This window comes from Astyanax mexicanus, chromosome 7 (genome assembly GCF_023375975.1).
Source record: "Astyanax mexicanus isolate ESR-SI-001 chromosome 7, AstMex3_surface, whole genome shotgun sequence".
Lineage (NCBI taxonomy): Eukaryota > Metazoa > Chordata > Actinopteri > Characiformes > Acestrorhamphidae > Astyanax > Astyanax mexicanus.
Window position 1 is genome coordinate 13,999,978 of NC_064414.1, and position 26,048 is coordinate 14,026,025.

A 26,048-nucleotide genomic window follows, 5' to 3' on the forward strand; every position below is an offset into this window, starting at 1 on the left:
CGCAGCAGAAGTCTAGTCTACCGGAAGCGACACTACCACACTCTGCACATTGTATTATCTAACTGTAACACTAGAGCAATTAACAAGCAGCAGATTTTAAACGTAAATAACTGATCAAAGCAGCCCTCTAACAGATCCTGAGTGAAAAATGCTCCTTTCATTCCACGCTTCTTAAACTGACAGTCCCAGTACTTAGCCTTTTTTTTCTATCTAAAATTACAACTTTTTCTCATAATATTATGACTTTGATCCCATAATATTACAACTTTATTGTCGAAGTCAACTATTTTTATTTTTAGCGTGCACTGGTATACTCTCAGTGTCACATTTTGTTCTTCAGGCAAATTCTCATTTGAGCTTGTGCTGTCCTCTTTATCATGAAGCAGTCAGGCCTTTCGGAATCCATTGCTAATAGTAAATTTTTGACATGCTCCATGCTTTCAAGATCCATTGGCACACTTAAGCAAAAAGTTGCTCTTCATCCAGGCCTTCATGCTGATTTCACGTAGCTGCATATACTGCGTATAGGTTAATCTACATGCTTGTCTTTTCTGGGTGAGTAAAGCACTTTTGAAGCTCATTAGCATGTAAAAAAAAAAAACATAAGACGCAGTTTTAAAAGCCCAGAAATTATGGTAATATAAGATTGTGAAGACTTTGGATATGCCACAAACTACTGTTTATAATATCAAAAGATTTAGAGAATCTGGAGAAACAACCACAACAGAGCAGCTAGTATTTGGGTGGTGGGTCATTCTTAGCACTACAGTGATGAGTAGATCAGGACAGAGGACACGTTGCATGCGCTGCACATGCATTCAATTGCAGAGAGAGAAAATCTAGATTAATCCTAGATCACTAAATATGGCACAGTCAGACAAAGTCTCAATCTTTAAGTCTAGACTGAAAACTTACTTGTTTAGTTTAGCTTTTGGTGATTAATGTTTTTCCCTTTAGATAAGGCTGCAGATTCAGGGGTTCATGGACAGAGGGAATTGTGGTAAACTGAGATGCTGGTGCTGTTGTTCTCCCACTGCACACGGTCACTCAGGTTTGTGGAGGGTGGAGTGGGTGGATGCCAGTGTTTCAGGGATCCTCCATGTCTATGTTACCTTCTGGCTCTCGCCCTTTACTTAGGCTGTTATAACTAGCAATTTTCCAAATTTCATTGCTGGCTTTTCATCTGAATATATTATGCCTATGTGGATGTATAAAGATTCTTATTAATTTTTAAGTAATCTAATAAAAAGAGAATGGATCTGTGAGTCTTGGTTCCTTCCAATGTTTCTTTCTCCAGCTCTGAGATACAGTTGCTCACTGGGGTTCTATGATTAATGTTTTGTCTAATTCTCTGTCCTGCTCTGTAACGCTGTGATATCAGTTGCAAAAACACTATATAAATACATTTTATTGCTTTGATTTAAAAACTAGATTTAGCAGCCCACCACACCCTAAAGAGGCGTCCTGTTTCCTAAAATATCTAGCTAAATTCTTATAGACTTTATTCTGTAACTATTTTACGTTTTGAACGAAGTATGTAGCAACATGTGCAAAAATGGTGCAAAACATGATTTTTTTTGTCAGCCTTGTCAGTACACAATGCAAAAAACAGGTAAAAGCCATCACATTTACTTGAAGGTGACATGCGCTGTACTCACCCACAGCCAGTAGAGGCTGGTAGTGGTTGATGTTCTTAGTGGTCAGGGGAGGACACATTCGTAGGGAGAACGGTGGCAAGGGCAGGCCGGACAGCAACCCAGTCAGGAGGAACTTTAACTGCACTTCCTGTTGGCCAGCAGTGGGCCATGGGGGATCCACACCTGAGATCAGGGTATGACCTGGAAAAAAAAAACACAGAGAGAGCAAAAAGATTGATTAGGACTCAAACTATTATTTGCTCTAAATAATGACATGAGTTTAACAAAGAGTGATGCTTTACACAAACTCTGTGAGAAGGGAGTTTGCATCAGCAAAGAGAGGTAGCTACTTGAGGTACCTGAACGTAGAATTGTGGTCAAATATTGTGTATGTGGAGTACAATGTCTTACCAATCATAGTATTGAGGGAGAGGTCTGGGATCCGTTTCTGGTTCCGACTCAAAGGAGTTCCACAAAAATTAATGGGAGAGTAGAGAGGGGACAAGCCAGAACTGTGGTTAACACAAACAGAATAGAAGCAAAGAGTGAGTCAGTATGTGTTACACAAAAAGAAAAATGTACACATTAATTAGTGTTTAGCTTCCTAAAATGTAGGCTTAATTTTTTCAGATACATACGCAGTTTACTGTTAAATGTTTTTACCAAATAAATAAAATTTAGCAAATAAGAATTGTGCTCCAACATTTTAGATATATTTTGTCCCTGGGGATGTGTACTGTAATTTCCGGGCTATAAGCCGCTACTTTTTTCACACACTTTGAACACTGCGGCATATATAATAGTGTGGCTAATACATGTTTTTTTTTTATGCGCTAACAAGCTTTAAACGTGCTCTACTCACCCAAATAAACTGTTTTCAAAAGAGATAAACTTGAGATTAATCCAGGGCTCGTCAGTGCAACGAAGTATATGCAACTACTCAACATCACTGTGAATCGTGCATTTCAAGTGGGGCTCAGAGCCTCCCACATCCAGGGACGGCAGAGTGCGCTGGCTGGCTTCATTTAACAAAACCTTTTTTAGTCTCCCACAAATGTTTATTAGGCTAACAAAATAATTCTATTGATTCGATTATTATTTTTAGTGTAATATCATGATATTAATGTTCTACATCTTACTATTACATTTGTTCACATCTAAAACACAATTCTAAAAAATATGGAATAAATAATCAGATTGATGAAAATTATAATATGAATTGTCCACATTGCATTATTATTATTTTAGATCAGCTGAATTTTATATAGTGTTACAGATTTAAAGGTCTGTAAAGTCATTATATATATATTATATACATATATATATACATATATATATATACACTGCTCAAAAAAATAAAGGGAACACTCAAATAACACAATAAAACTCCAAGTAAATCAAACTTCTGTGAAATTAAATTGTCCACTTAGGAAGCAACACTGATTGACAATCAATTTCACCTGCTGTTGTGCAAATGGAATAGACAACAGGTGGAAATTATTGGCAATTAGCAAGACACACTCAATAAAGGAGTGGTTCTGCAGGTGGGGACCACAGACCACTTCTCAGAACCTATGCTGTCTGGCTGATGTTTTGGTCAGTTTTGAATGTTGGTGGTGCTTTCACACTCGTGGTAGCATGAGACGGACTCTACAACCCACACAAGTGGCTCAGGTAGTGCAGCTCTTTCAGGATGGCACATCAATGCGAGCTGTGGCAAGAAGGTTTGCTGTGTCTGTCAGCGTAGTGTCTAGAGGCTGGAGGCGCTACCAGGAGACATGAGATCCTCAGACCCCCTGTGAGACCATATGCTGGTGCGGTTGGCCCTGGGTTCCTCCTAATGCAGGACAATGCTAGACCTCATGTGGCTGGAGTGTGTCAGCAGTTCCTGCAAGATGAAGGCATTGAAGCTATGGACTGGCCCGCCCGTTCCCCAGACCTGAATCCGATTGAGCACATCTGGGACATCATGTCTCGCTCCATCCACCAACGTCACGTTGCACCACAGACTGTCCAGGAGTTGGTGGATGCTTTAGTCCAGGTCTGGGAGGAGATCCCTCAGGAGACCATCCGCCACCTCATCAGGAGCATGCCCAGGCGTTGTAGGGAGGTCATACAGGCACGTGTAGGCCACACACAATACTGAGCCTCATTTTGACTTGTTTTAAGGACATTACATTAAAGTTGGATCAGCCTGTAGTGTGTTTTTTCACTTTAATTTTGTGTGTGGCTCCAAATCCAGGCCTCCATTGGTTAATACATTTGATTTCCATTGATGATTTTTGTGTGATTTTGTTGTCAGCACATTCAACTTTGTACAGAACAAAGTATTCAATGAGAATATTTCATTCATTTAGATCTAGGATGTGTTATTTGAGTGTTCCCTTTATTTTTTTGAGCAGTGTGTATATATATATATATATATATATATATATATATATATATATATATATATATATATATATATATATATATATATGTGTATGTTTTTTTTCCCTCAATTTTACAGTGTACTGTTTCCACCTTCTTTATTAACTTTGACACACATATCATGTTTCATAGTATATTTCATCCTAATATTTAGGATAACACACAGAATTTATATAACACACAGACACTCATCCTGCATCAGTAAAAGGGTTATTTCCTCTACTGGGTGGAATTTATTGTATTTACATTTTTTGGATCATAACAACTAAAAGTGAAGCAGCGGAACACCTCCACAAACCAACTCACGCAGAAGTCGATGCATCCTTTAAGCTTGACTACCATTAGCAGTAACATAAACATTAGAGCATTAATAAACAGCAGGTTATAAATGTAACTAACTGATGTTAATCAAAGCAGCCCTGTAACAGATCATGAGTGGAAAATGCTCCTTTACCTCTGAGCACTTAAACTGGCAGCCCAAGTTATTAATCTACTTTTCTCTAATATTACAACTGTACGCTCAGGACTTTTCCTGGGAGGCTACTGTATTTTTTTAAACTAGCCATGTCGCAGCACTCTTTGCAGTATGTAAGATTATTTGTGTACATAGCCTTTTTAATTAAAAGTGTGGCTTATCGTCAGGTGTGGCCTGTATATGTACTTATTTTGGAAATGAGTGGGTGCAGCCTACATTTAAGTGCGGTCAATAGCCCGTAAATTACAGTCCTTCACTTGGAAAAAAAGAAAAAAATTCTATTTGATAAAGTTCAGGCCATTCACTAACTTAAAGCCAAAATCATGTAAACAAAAAAGAAAAACAGAATTCAAGCTACGCTGAAGAGATGTTTCACAGTTTCCTCTTTAAAAGTGATTACTGTGAGAGTAACTGCCTATAGTGGATTTCTACAGTTTAAAAGCATAATTACAAAAGGAACTAAGGCCAGTTCTGTGCAGTTATTAAACTCAAGTTAATCCCACAATCAGTGAACATAAATTACCTGAGGTTGGTTGGTGCTTTGATGTTATGAGCTTTTAATTCCCACAGCATGATGCGACCATCGCTGACCACCAGGGCAGCCCTGTTCTCATTTACCGGACAGACCACAGCACGGTAGGGTCGCACAGTCTTGGTGACACGAATGGCATCACACTGAGAGCGCAGGTCGTACACCAGCTCCTGCACGCTCTGCTCCGGATCTACAGCTAATACAGAGGAAAGCCTTTTAAAAGAGACACCATCCACAAGAGGAAAAAAGTCTGCATCAACATTTGTTTACCTAAAGTTACCTAAAGCGTAGACTGATCAAGTTTTTTTCTCTTCTCAAGAACCTCTTTGTAGGTCCTCAATTTAATTTCTGTCCTCATAACTGTATATACATTCCACATTTTTCTATAATATTTAGGACTGTTAATCAACAACAAACTAATTAATTGCCCAATTTGCTGTGATCAATCACATTTTTCTTTGCAACACTAAAACTTGTAATAACGCATATTTAAATGTAAATTAAAAGAATCAATGTAAGATAATCACACTGGGATTTAATTTCAGGGCCATTCCAGAATCATCGTCTTGCTGTCTTTAAACAGGTAATAGTCTTTAAAGGTGACGAGGTTAAACGAGCCCTGGGTATTGAAACTTAATACCAAAAACGCACAATGGCGCAAAATGTCTCGGTACAACTAAGTACAGAAACACAGTGAGCATTTTCGCGGTGATCATTTGAATTGTTGACACACCACCTCTGTGCTAAAATCTCCCTCTCTATGCTCGCCCTTTCCCTCTCATTCGAGCTGTCTCTCTCTCTCCTCTTTCTCACACTGGATCTCCTCCCTCTCCTGAAATATAAATTACATTACATTACATTACAAACATTTGGCAGACGCTTTTGTCCAAAGCGATTTACAGTAGTGAAGTACAAAAGTAATAGAAGTTAAAGGTAAAACATTTTTAAATAGGGCTTAAAGGAGGTCAAAGGGAAATAAAGGGATAGAGAAGTGAAGGAGGGGAAGAAGGAAATGAGGTTAGAAGTAGTTAGTGTGTTAGAGGTGTTAAGAGAGTAAGTGCTCTTTGAAGAGCTCTGTCTTCAGAAGTTTATTAAAGATAGTGAGAGATTCTCCTGATCTGGTAGTGGAAGGTAGTTTGTTCCACCATTGGGGAGCTCTGTATAAGAACAGTCTGGATTGCTTTGTGTGAATGTTTGTTTGGTAAAGCGAGGCGACGTTCACTGGAGGAGCGCAGCGGCCGGGAGGTAGCGTAAGCCTACCAGTGCAGGTAGGAAGGAGCTGTTCTGTCATCACCTTGTAGGCGATTGTAAGAGTTTTGAATTTGATGCGAGCTTCAACTGGTAGCCAGTGGAGCTCAATGAGCAGCAGGTGACATGTGCCCGTTTTGGTTGGTTGAAGACCAGGGGCCTCATGTACTAAAGGTGCGTACGCACAAAAACATTGCGTACGCCATATTTCACGCTCACGGTCTGATGTACTAAATTTGACTTGAACGTGTGAAAGTGCGTTCCCCCACGGAAGTTTTGTTTTGGGCGTACGCCTTTTTTTTGTGCGTATGTATTGTGTTTTTGTCATTTGGCGACACTTAGAGGCGATGCATTGAAATTACAACTATTAAGATATCCTTTATGCACACATTGAAGTAAGCATTATTGGGTAAAATAAAGTAAATTAATCAGACAGTTTCATTGTCTTACAGAAATAATCGTTTAACGTGTTTCCACTTAGCCTAGATCAGGTTTGCGCTGGAGTTGTTGGAGATGCAGCGTTGGCATTACTGGAAAATACTGCTAATGGCCGAATTCATTGAGCGCGCATTTTCCGTGACCATTATGTTTTTTTGGCCCATGATGATGACTGGCTTATAAGCCGTTTTAGATTTCCAAGAGCATAAGAAAACAAGCTGAGTGTGTGACGTGTGTCTTTTTGGTAGGCAACTCATTTAAAGCATTTAAATGAAAGCATTTATCTTAGAATAATAAAACTTAAAACATGGGAAATTATACGCTATGCGTATATAATATTATTATTATTATTATTATTATTATTATTATTGTTATTATTATTAATAATAATAACAATAATAATAATAACAATAACAATAATAATACGAGTTGTCCCCCTGTCACAGGGGGACGTAGGGCCCTCGCACACCAGCGCAAATCGTACCGGGCCAAACCGAGAAACCGGTGAAAGTAATTTTGAGGTCTCATTGAGTGTGCCAATTTTCAAGAGTTTTCTATTCTGCCAAAAATGTCAAATATTCATTTAAAATATAGGTGGCGCTATAGAGCTGTGAAAACACATGTATTTGAATTTTTAATTCTAGATCAAAGAACCGCCTCAGATAAGCAGGCCGGTCAAATTTTGTGAGTTTTCCTCAGTTATAACCTCCTCAAAACACCTTGCATTACCTAGGTGTCAACTTCCTGTTTTGAGGTGGCATCTCAAAAATTCAACCGTCCGTCATTTCGTCCTCGTTTAAGATATCGACTATTCCTTCACAATTTATCATCAGATATGTTCAATGTTTATTTTTACCAAATACCAAGAGAATTCATCAAATTTGCTAGGAGTAGTTTGACAATGTACACAAAAAATGTGTGTAAAATGCAGATATTTCAAAATGGCCGACTTCCTGTTGGGCGGAGTCAGTCCTACCAATGCTGAAAATGTGTGTAATGATGTCTTTTGTGTTTTTGCCAAGTTTCATGAATTTTCAATAATCTGTTTTCTGACCATGTCATGGTTTCACTTTGGTTTAGTGTTGCGTCTCTAGTGACTCAATTGCTCGCCATTGGGTCACCGTTTTACCGATCAAATAATCCTTTGGCAATTATCATCAAATATGTCTGTTGTTCATTTACAGCGAAATAAGAGGTAATCTGACAAAGACTTTAGGAGCAGTTTAAATTAGTTTGTGAAAAATTTGTAAAAATATTACAAATTCCAATATGGCCGACTTCCTGTTGGGCGGAGCTAATACAAGCCAATTGCAAATATGTGCAGGGTCATACTATCTACGATCCTACCCAAATTTGAGAAGATTAGACAAATTTTGACACATCCACAGCTAATTTATTAAACAAACGAATTAGGGGGCGCTGTAGAGTCTGCTAGCTATACATGAAAAAATTGTCCAAATATTTGTAAAGTGTTTTTAGGTCTTATGCAATCTGTCAATTTTCAAGAGGTTTTGAGCATTCCCGTAATGTCAAATATGCATTGAAACCTAGGTGGCGCTATAGAGCCAATGAAATGCGTATATATGAAATTTCAATTTCAGACCAAAGGACCACGTAAAACAAGCAGGCCTGTAAAGTTTTGTGAGTTTTCATACTTTTTAACCTCCTCAAACACCTACCAACACCAGAATGTATTCACTTCCTGTTTTAAAGGGGTATCTCCAGCAACTCAACTGTCCGCCATTTCGTCCTCGTTTAAGATATCGACTATTCCTTCGCAATTTATCATCAGGTCTGTTAGTAGTTTATTGCTGACAAATATCGAGAGTATTCAACGAATTCCCTAGGAGGAGTTTGACAAAGTATGCAAAAAATGTGTGTAAAATGCACTTTTTTCAAAATGGCCGACTTCCTGTTGGGCGGAGTCAGTCTTACCAATACTAAAAACGTGTCTTATGATGTCTCTTGTGTTTTTACCAAGTTTCATGAATTTTCAATCATGTGTGTTCTGACCGTGTCATGGTTTCACTTTGGTCTAGTGTTGCGTCTCCATTAAATTAATTGCCAGCCATTACGTCATCGTTTCAGCTATCGACTATTCCTTCGCAATTTATCACCATGTATGTCTGGGGACTATCCACTGACAATTTAGAGGTAATCTGACAAAGACTCTAGGAGGAGTTCGAATGAGTTTGTGAAAAATATGTAAAAATTCCACAAATTCCAAAATGGCCGACTTCCTGTTGGGCGGAGCTAATGCATTCCGATTGCTAATATGTGCAGAATCATTTTGTCTATGTTTCTGTCAAAAATCGAGAATATCTGAGAATTTTTGAGAAGGCCACGGCTAATTTATTAGCCGAACCAAATAGGGGGCGCTGTAGAGTCATCTAGCTACACACGACAAAAATGACAATATATATCTAAGTCACTTCCAGGCCTTATTGAATCTGCCAATTATCAAGAGGCTGAGCGCTTTCCAAAAATGTCATATGAAATAGGTGGCGCTAGAGAGCTGATGAAACACGAATATACAAAATTTTAATTTACGGTGAAAGTTTGGCCTAAGCCAAATAGCTCTGTAAAATTTTAGGAGTTTTCAAACATCCTAACCACTCCGAAACCCAGCGGGAAACTTTTTATTTTGAAACTTCCTGTCAAAATGGCCGACTTCCTGTTGGGTGGAGTCAAATAAAACCTAGTGATTCTTGTTGTTTATGAAAAGGTCAATGAGTGTACCAAAGTTGGTGCACATTGGACAAACTTCATCCCGGCCAATGCCGACGTTTGGGGGCGCTATGGAGCTCCTGAACCACGCCCATGTCAATGCTCTATGGAAATTTTACATTTTCACCAAGTTTGAGGCCTGTGCCAAAATGCGTGAGTTTTCCCATATCAGAAATGCCTCAAAAATGAGCGAAAGGGTCAAGAAGCGTAATAATAATAATAATAATAATAATAATAATAATAATAAACGGACCAAAAACAATAGGGCTTTGCACCTCCGGTGCAGGCTTCGCCTGCGCCTTCGGTGCTCGGGCCCTAATAACATTATACTCTGCGTAATTGAGGGAGGAGTCGTGGCAAGTGTGATGCTTTCGTGCATTTGCGCTTGATTTCAAGTTGATTGTGATGTACTAAGAGAAAGTACGTGGAATTCTGCCTACGCACGGTTTGATAAATCCGGATTTTTTTGTGCGTACGGAACTTTTCAGATCTGAGCATACGGAACATTTTAGTAGGAAGTCCACGCAAGTCTTAGTACATGAGGCCCCAGACGTGCTGCTGCATTCTGGATCATTTGGAGTGGTTTTACTACGCAGGCCGGGAGGCCAGTTAGCAGGGCATTGCAGTAGTCGAGGTGTGAGATGACGACCGCTTGTACCAGGAGTTGGGTGGCCTGTTGCGTCAGAAACGGTAGAATTTTTATGATGTTATAAAGCGCAAAGTGGCAGGGTCGAGTAACTGAGGCCACATGGTGCGTGAGGGAGAGCATAAATGAGTTGATGCTATTTTGAGTGGTGTATACAGACAGACACATAACTTACTATTAATGCAACATTGCTAATGATGAGCCAAATTAATAAAAACTTAAAAGACTGAGCAATTTATTCCAAGTAACGATTAAGTTATTTTAAGTAATATTGTAGTTTACTTTAATCCTAAGATTTATTTAGCAGGGCCACAGGACCACACTCTACACCAAATCCCATCTGATATACTGTTGATCTATTTCCTTTCTCCCTATGGTTTTAGGTTAATAATGTAGTACTGTGAAAATGCTGCATATAATACGGTCAGCATTCTCTGATATGACGCACTATACAGCTATAAAACACTGCACTTTGCTTTGGCTGTATGTCTGTTGAGATGTTCAATGGAATTAGGAGAATATGGGAAATATATTAAAATCCTGCAGGGCAGAGGGTCTAAAGCCAGGATTGAGAACCATTAGGTTGGTCCATTACAAAGCACAATAAACAGAATTTCTCTGTTTTTTGCATTTTGTCATTAAATTGTAATTACTGCTAAATAATACCTTTATCTAACTATTATTGACTGGTAATACTTGTTAAATACCAATAACAATAAAGTGGGTACTATATGTCTTAATATGGAATTTGTAATATACCTTACTTGTTTTTTTTAATCTGGTGCAAGTTTATGTAAATAAAGAGGGGGGGGGGTCATAAGGGTGGGGGGGGTCATAAGAGGTAGGAGGTAAAGGTGGGTCTGGGCAGTCTTGCCTGTTTCCTCAGACAGCGGTGTGGTGGAGCGGCAGACACGCAATGTGATGCAGCCATTTTCATGCAGGCAGTAAAGAACATCCCTCTGGGCACATGGGATCACCTGCAGGCAGGAGATCGCACATCTTTTTTAATCACATTTCATACACACCGATACACAGTTAAAATTTCCTCAGCTAATCCACTCAGAACCAAGGCATTAGAAATTTCACTGAAACCCACAAGCTAAAACAAGTCAAAGCAGTCACATCAAAACACATGTGGAGGATGTGGAATGTAGTTTCAATAATCTACACTGTCTATATATATATACTCAAAAATACCAAGAAGTTCATATTTAATATTTTTGTTACTCAAAAGAAACTAAAATGTCATGTTATGACAGTTATGGTTTGATTACTGCTGGTTACAATATTAGCACCGGGTTACTCATCATTCCTTTGCACGACCATTTAGGGTTATGGTTTGTTTAAAACCATCGCTAGGAAAGGCCAGGTGATATAAATTTCAAAGCTTTGTAAATATCCAGTCTGGGGCTGGTTTGTATTTGCATTGGAAACCTAAAGCGTGTGAAGGGCAAGATCAATCTAGTATCACAAAAATGCCTTCCAACTAATTTGAACTGCAATTAGATGCTAAATATCGTTGCCAAATTGTTGGGACTAATTAACTTCAATATCAGCAAATATTCGCAAATGCTAAATCAGTTAGACCCTATTGTGATACATATGTATCATAACACACAAGTGAAAGGAGAATGTCAGTGTGTGAGTAGTAGTTAAAGGAAACAGGTTCTGGAGGGAGCTGTTGTAGAAGTGTGAGAGTTTGAGAAAAGACACTGTGCGAACATTGGTCATGCAAATATCCTTCCTGACGAGCACTTTATAATACTATAAACACTGACATTTTTACAGAGAGAGCCTGCATAAATAAGTGTGTGAGAGAGAGAATGGGAGAGAGAGAGAGAGAGAGACACAGAGTTTAGTCACAGCATTACATAGCAACAGGGTGACACCTAGAATGAGCTACATCAGGGGTAGCCAACCTCACTAGAACCAGGAGCCACAGGTAAATGAATCAACACAAATATGTGCTGACAGATACCAGCACTAGTGCTGACCGATCTCAGCACTGCCGAGACAACTTTTTACAGAGTCCCCTTCACTGTATGGCTTTTCAGCACAAGTGATATTCCATGCCAGCTGACAGAAGGAAAGCGTAAGCGTTTTTGACAATTCTTTTTGTTAACTTTGGAAACTGACTTTAGTAGTTAGCTTGTCAGCGGTACCTCATGGTTTATGTTGGTGTGTAGTGGCGCTAAAGATTGAAAGCTTTACAATATGATAATGACATTTGGTAAAACTTCCCACTCTGGCAAGAAGGTTTTGAGTTTATCTTCATAATTGCATTTGGCTATACATTTCCTGGAAGCTGCCATGTTTTGGCGTTTGATCAGCTAGTAGCCTGGTTACTGGGTCAAGCAAGCGCATTATGATGTTTGGACTTGCTCCTTGCTGGGGGAGAGGCGAGAGGTAGCACCATCGTGGCAACAGACTGTCCAGCGCGACAAATATTTAAGCGCTGACTTAAATACATGTGTGCAGCAAAAGTAAATACATAAATGTATTTTAGATGTATATAAATATATATTGTTTAATTATGAATGGAAGAGTCGCACAAGAACAGGCAAAGAGCTGCATGCGGCTCATGAGCCGTGGATTGGCCACCCCTGAGCTACACGAATATGAATGGTGACTGGTAATTATCTACAAATAATGGCTGACCCTGCTCGCAGAGTGAAGACAATACTGCATCTTGACATTTTACTGCATTTTTCAATATGTAAACCTGTATATTTGAATAAAAGAATGGATTAAAATAAAATCTATTACTTGAGTCTGATCCAATTCTATATTGGTTTTGGGTTCCCCATAGAAGAATTTCAGACATTGGATGGACAGGCTCGATCCATTTACTGATCCAGATTCCACCCCACGATTTGGTGTAACATTAAACGCATCAATGATCCAGATTCCACATCTTAGCATGAACCAACAGCAGCCTTGGTTTCTGAGGAAGCAAATTTGAACTATTTATTCAAGTAAAATGTTTAATTTTTTGGAATATTAATTGGTTGTTGCGTCAGAATCAGAATCAGATTGAAACTGAAAAAAATATAGATTAATCCATCACTAGCAATACTTCATGTTAAAAGTGCTTCCCCATGTATCAGATTACTTTACAGCTGTGTTTCCATTAATGAGAATCAAATCCCCAAACAACACATTTTACACACCTGTATGAAGGGTACACCAGAGCGCTCAATGGCCACCACTCCCACAGTCTGGCTGAGTTCCAGGTCCAGAATAAGGATCTCTCTCGGGTAAAGCAGCAGCATGTGGTTTCTCTTTGATGGCAAATAGGACAGCTGGAGACAATCGTTCAGAGTCACTGCTTCTGCCCTACACACACACACACACACACACACACACACACACACACACACACACAGACTTTAGCTTACATAAAGCAACAGTCATGAAATGCTCCATCAGATTTCATGTGAAAGGAACAGTGAACAGCATTTCAAGTAGTTTGTTAAATGTAACGTGATAACCCTTATGCATCCCACGTTGTGTGTGTGTTTCTCCCATATCAATATAAACAGTATAAAGCCAATGCTTGTGGTGTACATCTTCATGCAGTGATGTTACCATTTTACCAATCAACAATTTTCTATAGTCTTCTGCTGTTTCTGTTGGGCTTAAATGCAGCGTAATATACGACAGACAGATGCTGTAAATACTGTATATACAGTGGTTTGTAAAAGTGTTTGCCCCTTCATAATTTCTTTTTCTTTTTTTGCATGTGTGTCATTCTGAAATGTTTCAGCACAAGTAAACACAAAATGCAGTTTTTAAATGAAACCTATATGGCCCTGTGTGAAAATGTTTGCGCCCAAACCAAATAAATTGGAATTGAAATTCATGGTTCTGTTTATCACAGCAAATCTTCTAGGTCCTAAAACAGCAAAACAGACCCAGACCATCACACCACAACCACCATGTCTATTAGGGGTGTAAATCACACGATTCATTACGATACGATAATGTACAATACCTCAAATTATGTCACAATACGATACGATAAAATACGATATGATATGATACGATTCTACTTGCTGAGGGCTCCTGCATTGTGTAACTCTTAACTCAAACATGTGCTCGGCAAACAGCAGCGGAGAGTAACGGAGAATAAGCGGAGAATAACACAGAGCGGAACAATGCAATGTTTAAACCTCTGACTGCAGATCCAATTTTATGCTCATTTTCATGCGGTTTGCACTACTACAATATAACAATGAATATCTTAAGTTTTACATATAGCACAATGACCATTCAGGGCTTAAATTGAAACAATAATTCACTTCAAGACTTTAATTTCCATTATTTAGGTTCCATTTGAGAACATCAAATGCAGAAGAAAATGTAAAAAAAAAAAAGTTTACAATGTGTGTATGGATGTTGGTGAGGAATAGTCAATCATTCTCTACATTTCCTGATTCAGTAGTTGTAATTTATATCACAAAGCAAAGTTACACTGCATTATATTAGGTGTCCACCAGGCGTCTCCAAAGTGTTCAAAATCTCTCCAGGAGAAGCCTTCTGGAGAAAGGCTATGACCTGATTAGATTGGACACCCACGTGATACAGCGCTCACGCCATTGGTTCAAAAGACGATCACTCAAGAAAAGTAGTTGTTTGTGGACCAATAAAAACCACAGAATCTAGAAGAAGACAGCCTTAGCTTTGGATTCACGTACAACTTTACGTGAAAACATTACATTGTGTGGTCGCTAGTAGCTTGAGAGTATTACGTTGCAGCTGCGCTGAAACTAAAGCATGTTTGTGAGGAGAAGTGAGCAGGCGAATAAAGGACTTTTTGGATATTTTATCTGCGGTTCAGTGCTGTATTGTGGACGCTGTGATAGTAAGTGAATTTTCTATAATATAATATGATGTTATTTTATACACTAATAATATTTTATAAGGCTTTTTTTTGGGGAGGCATGTTCCTCATGTAAAGAATGTACAAAAACAGGCTGTTTTCAGTGGAGATTTCTGGCGACTGGTTTCATGTAGACGGCTGTAAATTTGCATGCAGGTAGTTAAAGTAGTACTAATGAATATGAGTTGGTTAGTTGGTCGCTCTGTTTAGAATATTTGACGCTTTGAAGCATTCTACTTTACGTAGTCAGAACGGGACCGCCGGCGACCCGCAAGACGGCGCTTCTGCAGTAACCGGTTAAACGCACGTGAAAAACACATGCATCGATGTTTTTACGTCAAATCGAAGCATCGTATCGTTCATAGTTGTTTCGATGCATCGATACAGATCGATGTATTGTTACAGCACTAGTATCTATGATGTTCTTTTTCTGAAATGCAGCATTACTTTTACGCCAGATGTAATGGGACACACTCCTTTCTAAAGTTCAACTCTCGTCAGTCCACAGATTATTTTCCCAAATGTCTTGGGAATCATCAAGATGTTTTCTGGCATTTTTTTTTGCTCAGTAGTGGTTTTCGTTTTGGTAAAAATCATGAACACTGACCTTAACTGAGGCAAGTGAGGTCTGTAGTTCTTTGGATGATGTTGTGGGGTCTTTTGTGACCTCACCTTGAGCTCTTGGGTAATTGGTTGGCCGGACACTCCAGGGAACCTTTACCACTGTTCCACACCACCACCCATTTGTGGATAATTCCCCTCACATTGGTTTGCTGAAGTTCCAAAGACCTTTTTTAACCTCTTTCCAGACTGTTAGATCTCAATTACTTTCTTTCTTAATTGTTCCTGCATTTCTTTGGATCTCGGCATGATGTGTAGCTTTTGAGTATCTATTAATCTACTTCACTTTGTCAGGCAGGTCCTAATTAAGTTATTTTTTAATTGAGAACAGGTGTGGCAATAATCAGGCCTAATAATCAGAAAAATTGAACTCGGGTTAGGGTTGTGATAAACTGCTGTTAGGTTATGTTTTAACTACAGGGCAAACACTTTTTTTAAACAGGGCCAAGTAAGTTTGGATTATTTTCCATTAATAATAAAAACCTTCATTAAAGATTCTTCGACTAATATTTAAATATGTTTATGATCTGAAACATCCAAGAGTGACAAACGCAGAAAAAATAGGAAATCATAAGGGGTACATAAAAAGGCTCGCAAAAGTATTTATACAACCTTTTCACATTTTGTCACTTTACAACCACAAATGTAAATGTATTTTGTAGAACTTTTAAGGGATAAACCAATACAAAGTAGCACATGATGCTGTTTTACCATATTTGACCAAGATTTACAAACTGATGGATGGTGCTGTGCTGGTTAGATTAGTAGGTTCTGGGGTTTGATAACAGATGGATGGAGTTGTGCTGGTTAGATCAGTAGGTTCTGGGGTTTGATAACAGATGGATGGAGCTGTGCTGGTTAGATCAGTAGGTTCTGGGGTTTGATAACAGATGGATGGAGCTGTGCTGGTTAGATCAGTACACTGTAAAAAATCCAACTTTCAAAAAGTTATCTGAACTAGAGTAAGAAAGTAATTTGAACTAAAAAAAATAATTGGTGAGGTTAACCTACCATATTAAGTTTTTTCAACAAATTCAGCACCAACGCATTACATTTTTTTTGTTGATGCAACATCATTTTTACATGATTTTTACATCAATTTTACATTTCTTGACCACAGTACCAACTAAGTTTAGTTAACGCATGCGCACTACGCCATTGTAGTTTGCTACAGGGTTTCCCGGTCTGCAAGAGCTGTTGTAGGTTTACATAAAGAATCATTTAGCCCCAGCAGTTGCCTAAAGGTAAGGTGGGTTAGCGATGTTCAATGTGTACACCAAGATGTCGATAAAAAATGAAAAGCCGCTGTTTTTAATAAAATGCTATATTAAAATAACTATATTAAAATAAAATAACGCCGGTGAAAACTCATTTAGGCTAACGGGGCATCCACAGCCGGTGTAAGAGCCAGTGTAGTTTAGCGAACTAGCTAGCTAAGTGTTAGCACCCGTGTGGACACGGCAAGGCTTGGTAACACTTAGCTAGCTTCGTTAGCTATCGTTAGCTATCGCTAGCTTAGTTAGCTATCGCTAGCTTCGTTGGGTTTAACGCATACACTACGGCGCTGGGCGGTACAGTAAGACCGGTGTGGACACGTTAAGGCTTGGTAACACTTAGCATTAGCTAGCTACATTGGCTGTAACGCATCCGAGGCCAGTCTGTTGAACTGTTCTGTAGCCACAGTGACTTTTAGTTTACCTGGTTTATTAAGTGTTCCGAGCCACTAACCAGTGTTCAGTACCGTTCAGTCCTGCAGTAGACCTTTCCACTTTGTAAGTTTATCTCCCTTAACTCGTAAATACAGCTCGAATGTTCGTATACTAATAATATGTTTGATGCTCTCCACTTTAGGCTGTGGTGTTGTGTTGTGCTTTTTTGGATGAACTTGGCAGTTTGTTAGCATCGTGCTAGGAATCCAGGTATTTAGTATGTCCTAAACTCATTGTTTATTACTCATTATATTTCTGCTCATAATTGTGTTTTTATTGATAATTTGTGTGGAATTGTGATATTTAAACATTCAAACGCTGCTTTAATCATTAATATTTCTAGCAGACACTGTATTTAACCCTGTAAAGCCCAAACCATTAAATAATTATCAGAAAATTCAATTTTTTTGAAACTGGAGCCTTTAAGGGTCCATTAGAACAAACAAACAAACAGAAAATTCAAATATCAATTTCAATATGAGTTTCAATTTGTATCATATTTGATACAACGGGTCACAATGCTCAAATATATTTTTTTAACAAACAAAAAATAATAGAACACAAACAAATTGGGAATTCCAAAGTAATGAGAAATCCACCAATGGAATTGGCAGAGTGGAGACACTATTATTACTACGATGTCACTTGAATTTCCATCCATAATCCTCTTCAGAGCATCTCAAACACTGTATTTTTTTACATTTTTGTGTATTTGTGTATTGTGTATTTTTCCTTTGTATTGGTCAGTTTTTTGTGAAAATCAATAGGTAAAATGAAGTTTCTAGCAATTATAGAGACTATTGACCTCATCATGCTGTCAACGTGAGTGACGCGGTGAGTGACGCAACTTCCGGCTTGCGTACCTGCTTGCTGTTTGTTTAGCTCGTCTCTGTTTTAGCTATTTGTTTACGTTTTCTACTACTTAGTAACTTTTAACCGTCTTATAACCTTCCTAAACTTATAATATCCCTCAGGTAGCCATTATTTTTGTGTTATTTCTCGATTTTTGCAGTTGTTTTTCGTGTGTTTTGTGCTTACTTCGAGGTAATGGCGTGTGCGGAGGATCGTGCTCTTCTGACACTCAGTGAGGAGCTCGTCTGTCTGGATCAGCAGATCCAGCGCCTGCTCGTGAGGCAGTCGGAGCTCCACAGGCAGAGGACGAGGCTGGAGGAATCCCGCGAGGCCGCCTTCGCGGCCGTCTCCAACCCGGTGCTGCCGGCGCGGCGGACCCCGGCGGTCGTTTGCTTCACCCCCGTTCCGGGAGGGGCCTGGGAGCGGCAGCGCGGCCGAGGAATGCGGGTTTCCCCCCTACCTTCTCAGCCGGATTTTGCATCCGCAAACCGGTTTGAGGTTTGAGCTCGTCGCCTCCTTCACCTCCCCCAGCCCCGAGGAAAACAGATAAGGGCAGTACCCTCATTGTCGGAGATTCCATTGTTAGGCATTTAAAGGTGTCTAACGCTAAGGGTAATGCTGCAGTGTCGTGTTTTCCAGGAGCTCGGGTCCTGGACGTCGCCCGGCGGCTTCCTACGGTGCTTCGGCATCGCGGGGACCCCGGCACCGTCATCCTGCATGTGGGTACCAACGACACGTCCACCCGGCGCAGTGAGGTCCTGAAGTAGCACTTTCGCACTCTTCTGGATACCGCTCGCAGACTGACCCGCGCCCGCCTCCTCATCTCTGGTCCGATGCCCACCTACCGCCGCGGGAGCCAGCCGTTCAGCCGCCTCTACGCTCTCCACTGCTGGCTGCGGGACTGGTGCTCTGCTAGTGGAGTTGGCTACGTGGACAACTGGGACAGTTTTCGGGAACGTCCAGCCCTCTTCCACCGAGACGGGCTTCACCCCAGCCGCCTGGGATCCACCGTCCTCTCTGGTAACATTGAGGCGGTGCTACGCTGGGACTGACTGGCCCTAACCAGTCATACCGGCCAGGTTAGTGGTCTAAGTAATGGGCAGTTTAGTAATATACATTGTTCTAATGAGTTATCTTGCCACTTTCCTGTGCATAAGGCTGTGAGTTTTAATTATGTGCCTTTTTCAGATACAAGTGCATTTTTACCTTGTAGGATTGAGACTGTGTCTGTCCCCCGTGTCGCTCGAAACTGAAAAACTCAGAAAATCTGTTTTAATAATCTTATTAAAATTAAAACAGCATCCGTCTCTCAGAGTACCAGCAGCGTCCGTATGAAACTAGGGCTATTAAATATAAGATCGCTAGCACCAAAATCAGTTATTGTTAATGATATTATCACTGATAATCACCTTAATGCACTATGTCTGTGTGAAACCTGGATTAAACCTGATGAATATATCACTTTAAATGAGTCTACCCCCCCAGGTTTTAGCTATTTCAGTTACCCACGCAGCTCTGGTCGTGGCGGTGGTGTTGCCACAATCTATGACTCAATGTTAGGTATATCTCAAAACTCACAATTGGATGCTAAGTCGTTTGAAGTTCTTAGTCTTAAAGGAGCAGGCCCATCTCCTGCTTCCAAAACGCAGCATTCGTTTCTGCTTATAACACTGTATCGTCCTCCTGGACCATACTCAAATTTTATTAGTGAATTTGCTGACTTTCTAGCAGCAGTAATTCTTCTTTCTGATAAGATCATAATTGTTGGAGACTTTAATATCCACTTTGAAAAGGACCAGGATCCACTAAAAATTGCATTTAAATCAGTTTTAGATGCTCTAGGTTTTAAATAGGGCTGGCCCGAATAGCGTTTTTTGAGCTCCGGATATTCGGCACTGATTCGAAGCGAATATTCGAATATTCGTTTTTAAAAAAAGAGGTAAAAAAAAAAATTAAAAAAAGCAAATCATGGCCCCTTTAATCCACTGAAAAATGTTCAATTTGCTCTGACCGACGAGACATATTCACCCCGGATTTTTGGTGTTTTTATCCCCCATATTTTTTCTGTGTTTTTAGCCCAGATTTCTTTGTGTTTTCATCCCGGAATTTCTGCTGCCCCACACCGCGGCTTATCCGCTGCGTAAGCAGGCTAGGAGGCTGCTGCACGGTTTCTCCGCTGTGCAAGCCAGCCCAGTAAATTGCTGTTTGTGTTTTCACAGGCTATTTGCTTAAAAAAACAAACAAAAAAAAACGTTTGTTCAGGAAGTATTTTATATTCTTAAACATTGGTAATTATATTAGAGGACAGTCATTGTAAACTGTACTTGGTCTATTTCGGTTAAAGGTTTTGTGCAGGGCATATTACTGATTTTGTATTTTTGCACTTGGGCTATAAGCTCAATATTAAATATTTCGTTTGTTTAGAAATTATTTTATATTTTAAACCATGTTAAATTATATTAGAGTAGAGGAAAGTCATTGTTAATGACGTTATTGTACTTGGTCTATTTCGGTTTAAGCATTGTGCAGGGCATAGCCGTATTACTGATTTTGTATTTTTGCACTTGGGCTATAAGCTCAATATTAAATATTTCGTTTGCTTAGAAATTATTTTATATTTTTAAACCATTTTAAATTATATTAGATAAGAGGAAATTCGTTCAGACATCATTTTTGTAGGCCAGGCTTTTGTAACCGATTTAGCCCCTACTGTTGCCACATTACCCCTTACGTTTTATTATATAAATCAGTTTCGAAGAGCCTGCATTTTTTTTTATCATGTATAATAGAGGTCTGCGCGAGACTGATTTTTAAACCCACTCTTCCACGCTCCCGCGTTTCTGTCTCGTTACCGCTCCGCAAAAAAATTGCTTCTTTTAATCCCGCGCCCGCCCGCCACATAGTGCGGTCCCGTTCCTTACCCCAGTCCAAACACCATCGGTGTGTGCGTGTGTGTGTCGGTCCATCCTGCGCGTTGAGAGTTTTCTTTAGGTTTTTTTTTTTTTTACAATTATTACAGTTTTCTTAACTATTTATTAATTTGCTCCCGCATCGTCTGGATTAAACTCCCGCTCCAGCCAATAACAGTTCAGTTCTGTCCCGCGCGCAAGATATTCTGACGGGACCCGCGAAAACAGAAGTGGTTAGAGTGAGGTGGAACTCTGGAAAGGAGAAAAAAAACGAATATCCGAATACCAAAATTAAAAACCGAATACCTACTCAACGAACGAATATCCGAATACCCGAATATTCGGGTCCAGCCCTAGTTTTAAACAAAATGTAATTGGCCCCACTCACCGATGTAGTCATACATTAGACTTAGTTTTGACACTGGGTATTGAGGCTGAGAATATAGTTACTCTTTCTCAACATGACTCAATACCCGATCATTATCTAATTATGCTTCAAATAGTTTTTAATCAAAATATCCTCCTCCCGCCCCGCTATATCAGCAAGCGTAAAATAACAACCGCAATTGCTAATGAATTTGTAAATAAACTCCCCGACTTAACCATCTCCCTTCCGTCCTATGAGCATGATCTCGAGCACAAAACAGAAAATCTACAAACTGTGCTCCGCTCTAACCTTGACCGCGTAGCGCCGACAAAAATAAAACAAATCAGGGATAAAAAGCTAGCACCGTGGTATAATGACCACACACGTACATTAAAACAAACCGCTCGTAACTTTGAACGTAAATGGCGACACACAAAACTAGAATGTTTCCGGCTAGCATGGCAGCATAGTCTCACAGACTACAAAAAAGCCCTAATTAAAACAAAATCCCAGTATATTTCATCGCTTATTGAGAAAAATAGAGACAATCCTAGATTCCTTTTCACTACTGTGGCTAAACTCACCGGCAGTCAAAAACAAACTAGCTCCGTTATCCCTGTCAACATTAATAGTAATGATTTCATGAAGTTCTTTGATGATAAAATTAATAGCATTAGACAAAAAATTCAGTATCACCCCCAAAATTTACTTATAGATATTGATGAATGCTGCTCCAGCTCTGAGACACACCTAGAGTGTTTCAGCCCGGTTACAGAAAAAGATTTACTAGAAATAGTAAATTCATCCCTTAGCATGTGCTACGTACCCAATTCTCTTAAATTGGCGGTCATTAAGCCCATTATCAAAAAGCCAAATCTGGACCCCCGCGAGCTTGCTAATTATAGACCAATTTCTAATCTTTCCTTTATAGCCAAAATCCTAGAAAAAATTGTGTTTAACCAGCTGCGCTTGTATCTACAAAGTAATAGTATGCATGAGGTTTTTCAATCTGGATTTAGACAAAACCATAGTACTGAAACAGCTCTACTTAGTGTAACTAATGATTTACTTTCAGCTCTTGATAGGGGCAGTAATGCCATCCTTGTACTGCTAGATCTAAGTGCTGCCTTTGACACCACAGATCACGCTATTCTACTTGATAGGTTAGAAAATCTTATAGGAATTAAAGGATCAGCCCTCACCTGGTTCAGATCTTATCCGAGAGATCGATTCCAGTGTGTTTACTTAAATAACGAATGCTCTTATCAGTCTAGAGTAAAATATGGTGTCCCTCAAGGATCAATACTGGGTCCATTACTCTTTACTCTTTATATGCTACAACTGGGTAAAATTACCTGTAGGCATGGTATTAACTTTCACTGCTATGCTGATGACACGCAACTTTACATATTTGCTAAACCCAACGAGGAGCTCTGTATAAATCAAATAACAGACTGTATTAAAGACATTAAAAATTGGATGACACACAACTTTCTCTTACTTAATTCTGATAAAACTGAGGTCCTTCTATTAGGTCCTAATATTGATAAAAACATAAATGTTAATACTGTAGACATAGACGGTCACTTAATTACCGTATTTTTCGGACTATAAGGCGCACTTAAAAACTTTTAATTTTCACAAAAATTGACAGTGCGTCTTATAATACGGTGCGCCTTTTGTATGGATTTTACTCGTCAGGTTGTAAGGAGCAGTAAACACACACTCTGTGCAGCGTTATAGAGAGTTTCAGTGCTATACAGAGTCCAGAGCCGTGCAGCTCCGAGGCTGAGCAGCAATAGCATTAGCTAGATGCTAACCACTAAGCTAGCTAGCTTATTCACTGAGATCAGTATTATCTAAATTTTACTCGTCAGGTTGTAAGGAGCAGTAAACACACACTCCGTGCAGCGTTATACAGAGTTTCAGTGCTATACAGAGTCCAGAGCCGTGCAGCTCCGAGGCTGGAGCAGCAAATAGCATTAGCTAGCTTATTCACTGTTCAGAGATCAGTATTATCTAAATTTTACCCGTCAGGTGTAAGGAGCAGTAAACACACACTCCGTGCAGCGTTATACAGAGTCCAGAGCCGTGCAGCTCCGAGGCTGGAGCAGCAAATAGCATTAGCTAGCTTATTCACTGTTCAGAGATCAGTATTATCTAAATTTTACCCGTCAGGTGTAAGTAACAGTAAACACACACTCCTTGCATAACCGTGCCGCTCCGAGGCTGGAGCAGCAATAGCTATATGCTAACCGCTTAGCTAGCTAGCTTTTTCACTGTTCAGAGATCAGTATTTTCTAAATTTAGCACTTTTAATACTGCTGGAGCAGTATTATTAGAGTTAGATGCTAATCGCTAAGCGTTCACCGTTCAGAGGTGAGTTATCGGCCTGTAACTCTGTCCTGCTTTGCCTTGCTAGCTTTAGCTAGATGCTAAGCGCTAACTCTCTCAGAGGTGAGTTTTATCAGCCTGTAATCTGCTTGTTTACCGTGTTAAAACAAGCTACGGGGGACGAATCGCTAGCTAATATCTCACTGTCTTACCAGAACACGCAGGATTACTCAGTGTAACGCTGTCGTTTAAGTTTGGGTTAACTTTACTAGTTTAGGTGACTAGCTAGCGTGCTAGCGGATAGCTATGCTAACGCTGGTGCAGCAAGCCTTAGTGGACATCTGGAAATCTAAGCTTACTGTAAATAAACTGAAGCACGTTACTCACCCAAATAAACAGTTTTCAGGAGAGGAATCTGTGTAGATTAATATCCAGCACTCGTTTGACTTTGAAATAGCTAGATTTGTATACTGAGACGCTCCACCGGCAAGCGACCACCCCCGGTGGGGGAAGGAAAACATGGCGCCACCCCTGTTCACTTTGATATAGGCACCCTTTCTAGTGTCACTTAACGCGCCTTATAATGCGATGCGCCCTATGTATGGAAAAATAGCAGAAAATAGGCATTCTTTGATAGTGCGTCTTATAATACGGTGCGCCTTATAGTCCGAAAAATACGGTATACCTGGTAAAACTATGAGAAACCTTGGTGTCATCTTTGACCCAGTTCTTTCGTTTGATGCTCACATATGTAGCATAGTCAAAATTGCAATCTTCCACTTAAGAAATATAGCTAAAATCTGCAGTATACTCTCTCTGGAAGATACTGAGAAGCTGGTACATGCATTCATAACCTCCAGGCTGGACTACTGCAATGCGTTGTTGGCTGGAAGTCCACATAAATTACTCCATAAACTCCAGCTAGTTCAGAATGCAGCCGCAAGAGTGCTTACCAGAGCTAGAAAGTTCAATCACATTACACCTATTCTTTTATCCCTACACTGGCTACCTGTTAGATTTCGTATAGATTATAAAATACTTCTCCTGACGTATAAATCCCTCAATGGTCAGGCCCCGCATTATCTACAGGAACTCCTTACTCCTTACAATCCGCCGCGTTCACTCCGCTCCCAAGACGCTGGCCTGTTATTAGTCCCGCGTATTAGAAAAAACTATGCAGGAGGAAGAGCGTTCTTTTATAAAGCTCCCCAGCTTTGGAATAGCCTCCCTATTAATATACTGGACTCAGACACACTCTCAATCTTTAAAACTAGACTCAAAACATTTCTATTTGCTCAAGCTTTTGAGTAATGTCTCATTACAATTTTCTTCCTCTTACAGCTTGTCCAGCAAATATAAACCCTGTCCTAATCATCTGCTTTCTCTTTCTCTCCCCATGTCCTGAGCTGCTGCTACCAGTGCCCATCCCACTCCAGCAGAGTTTTATAAAAGCATTCTAACCCCTTTTTCTTCCCTCCCCTCTCTGTTCTCTCTCTCTATCTTTCTCACATGTGCTGAGACGCCTGGCCGGCCGGTCTTCCTGGATGTGTCCGTCTGTGGTTCCAGCTTTCAGGAATCAGCCCTGTCCTTCTACTCAGAATTATTACACAGCCCTTCTAACTTCTGTTTTTTTTTCTCTTCCTTTCCTTTCTGTTTTCTCTATCTATCTCTTTTACATGTATGGAGATGCCCTGTTCCTGTTGTTCTCAGCCTGGCTCTCCACTGCCCGCTGTGTTGTTCTCCGGCTCTGCAACACTGCACTGATTACCATTAACACACTCAGTATCTGTTTCTGTATTAGCCATAGCTCTATAATTTGTGCCCATCACGTTCTTATATTCATAAAATTAGTTCATAAAAAGAGTAATTTTACTGAAGCATTACCGGCTCCGACACGGACAAGGCCGTCCAGGGAGAAAGTGGCCCTGCCTTTACTTGGATTGTGTTTGCTCCTTCAAAACATCAGGTGCTTTAAAATTACATCTTCACGTTTCCACACTCAAACACTCAGTAACATCAACACAACATTTAAGTGTGAGCTCTGTGAGTTTAAAAACACATGTGAAAGCAGATTTTATAGTCACCTTTTTGGGCATTTAAGGAGTCATGAGACAGTGAGCTGTCCATTTGTAGGTTGCCAATACAAAACCAACAAGCTTAGAAATTTTTCTACTCATAAAAGTAGAACACACAAAACCCACACAGCAAGAAATATAAAAAGTTCAGTATTTACTGAGCTTG

The 26,048-nt window shown here is 39.8% G+C and overlaps 1 protein-coding gene across 1 annotated transcript in view; it reads right to left on the reverse strand.

The window, feature by feature from the left end:
• The window catches only part of wdr11 (WD repeat domain 11), a 105,375-nt gene that overhangs the window by 53,023 nt on the left and 26,304 nt on the right, over positions 1-26,048 (reverse strand). The window contains exons 6-10 of the mRNA XM_049481546.1: positions 13,304-13,469; positions 11,008-11,110; positions 5,066-5,270; positions 2,049-2,149; positions 1,659-1,838 (exon numbers count right to left, since the gene is read on the reverse strand). Coding sequence (XP_049337503.1) covers positions 1,659-1,838; positions 2,049-2,149; positions 5,066-5,270; positions 11,008-11,110; positions 13,304-13,469 — 755 coding nt within the window. The remainder of the gene's footprint in view (positions 1-1,658; positions 1,839-2,048; positions 2,150-5,065; positions 5,271-11,007; positions 11,111-13,303; positions 13,470-26,048) is intronic.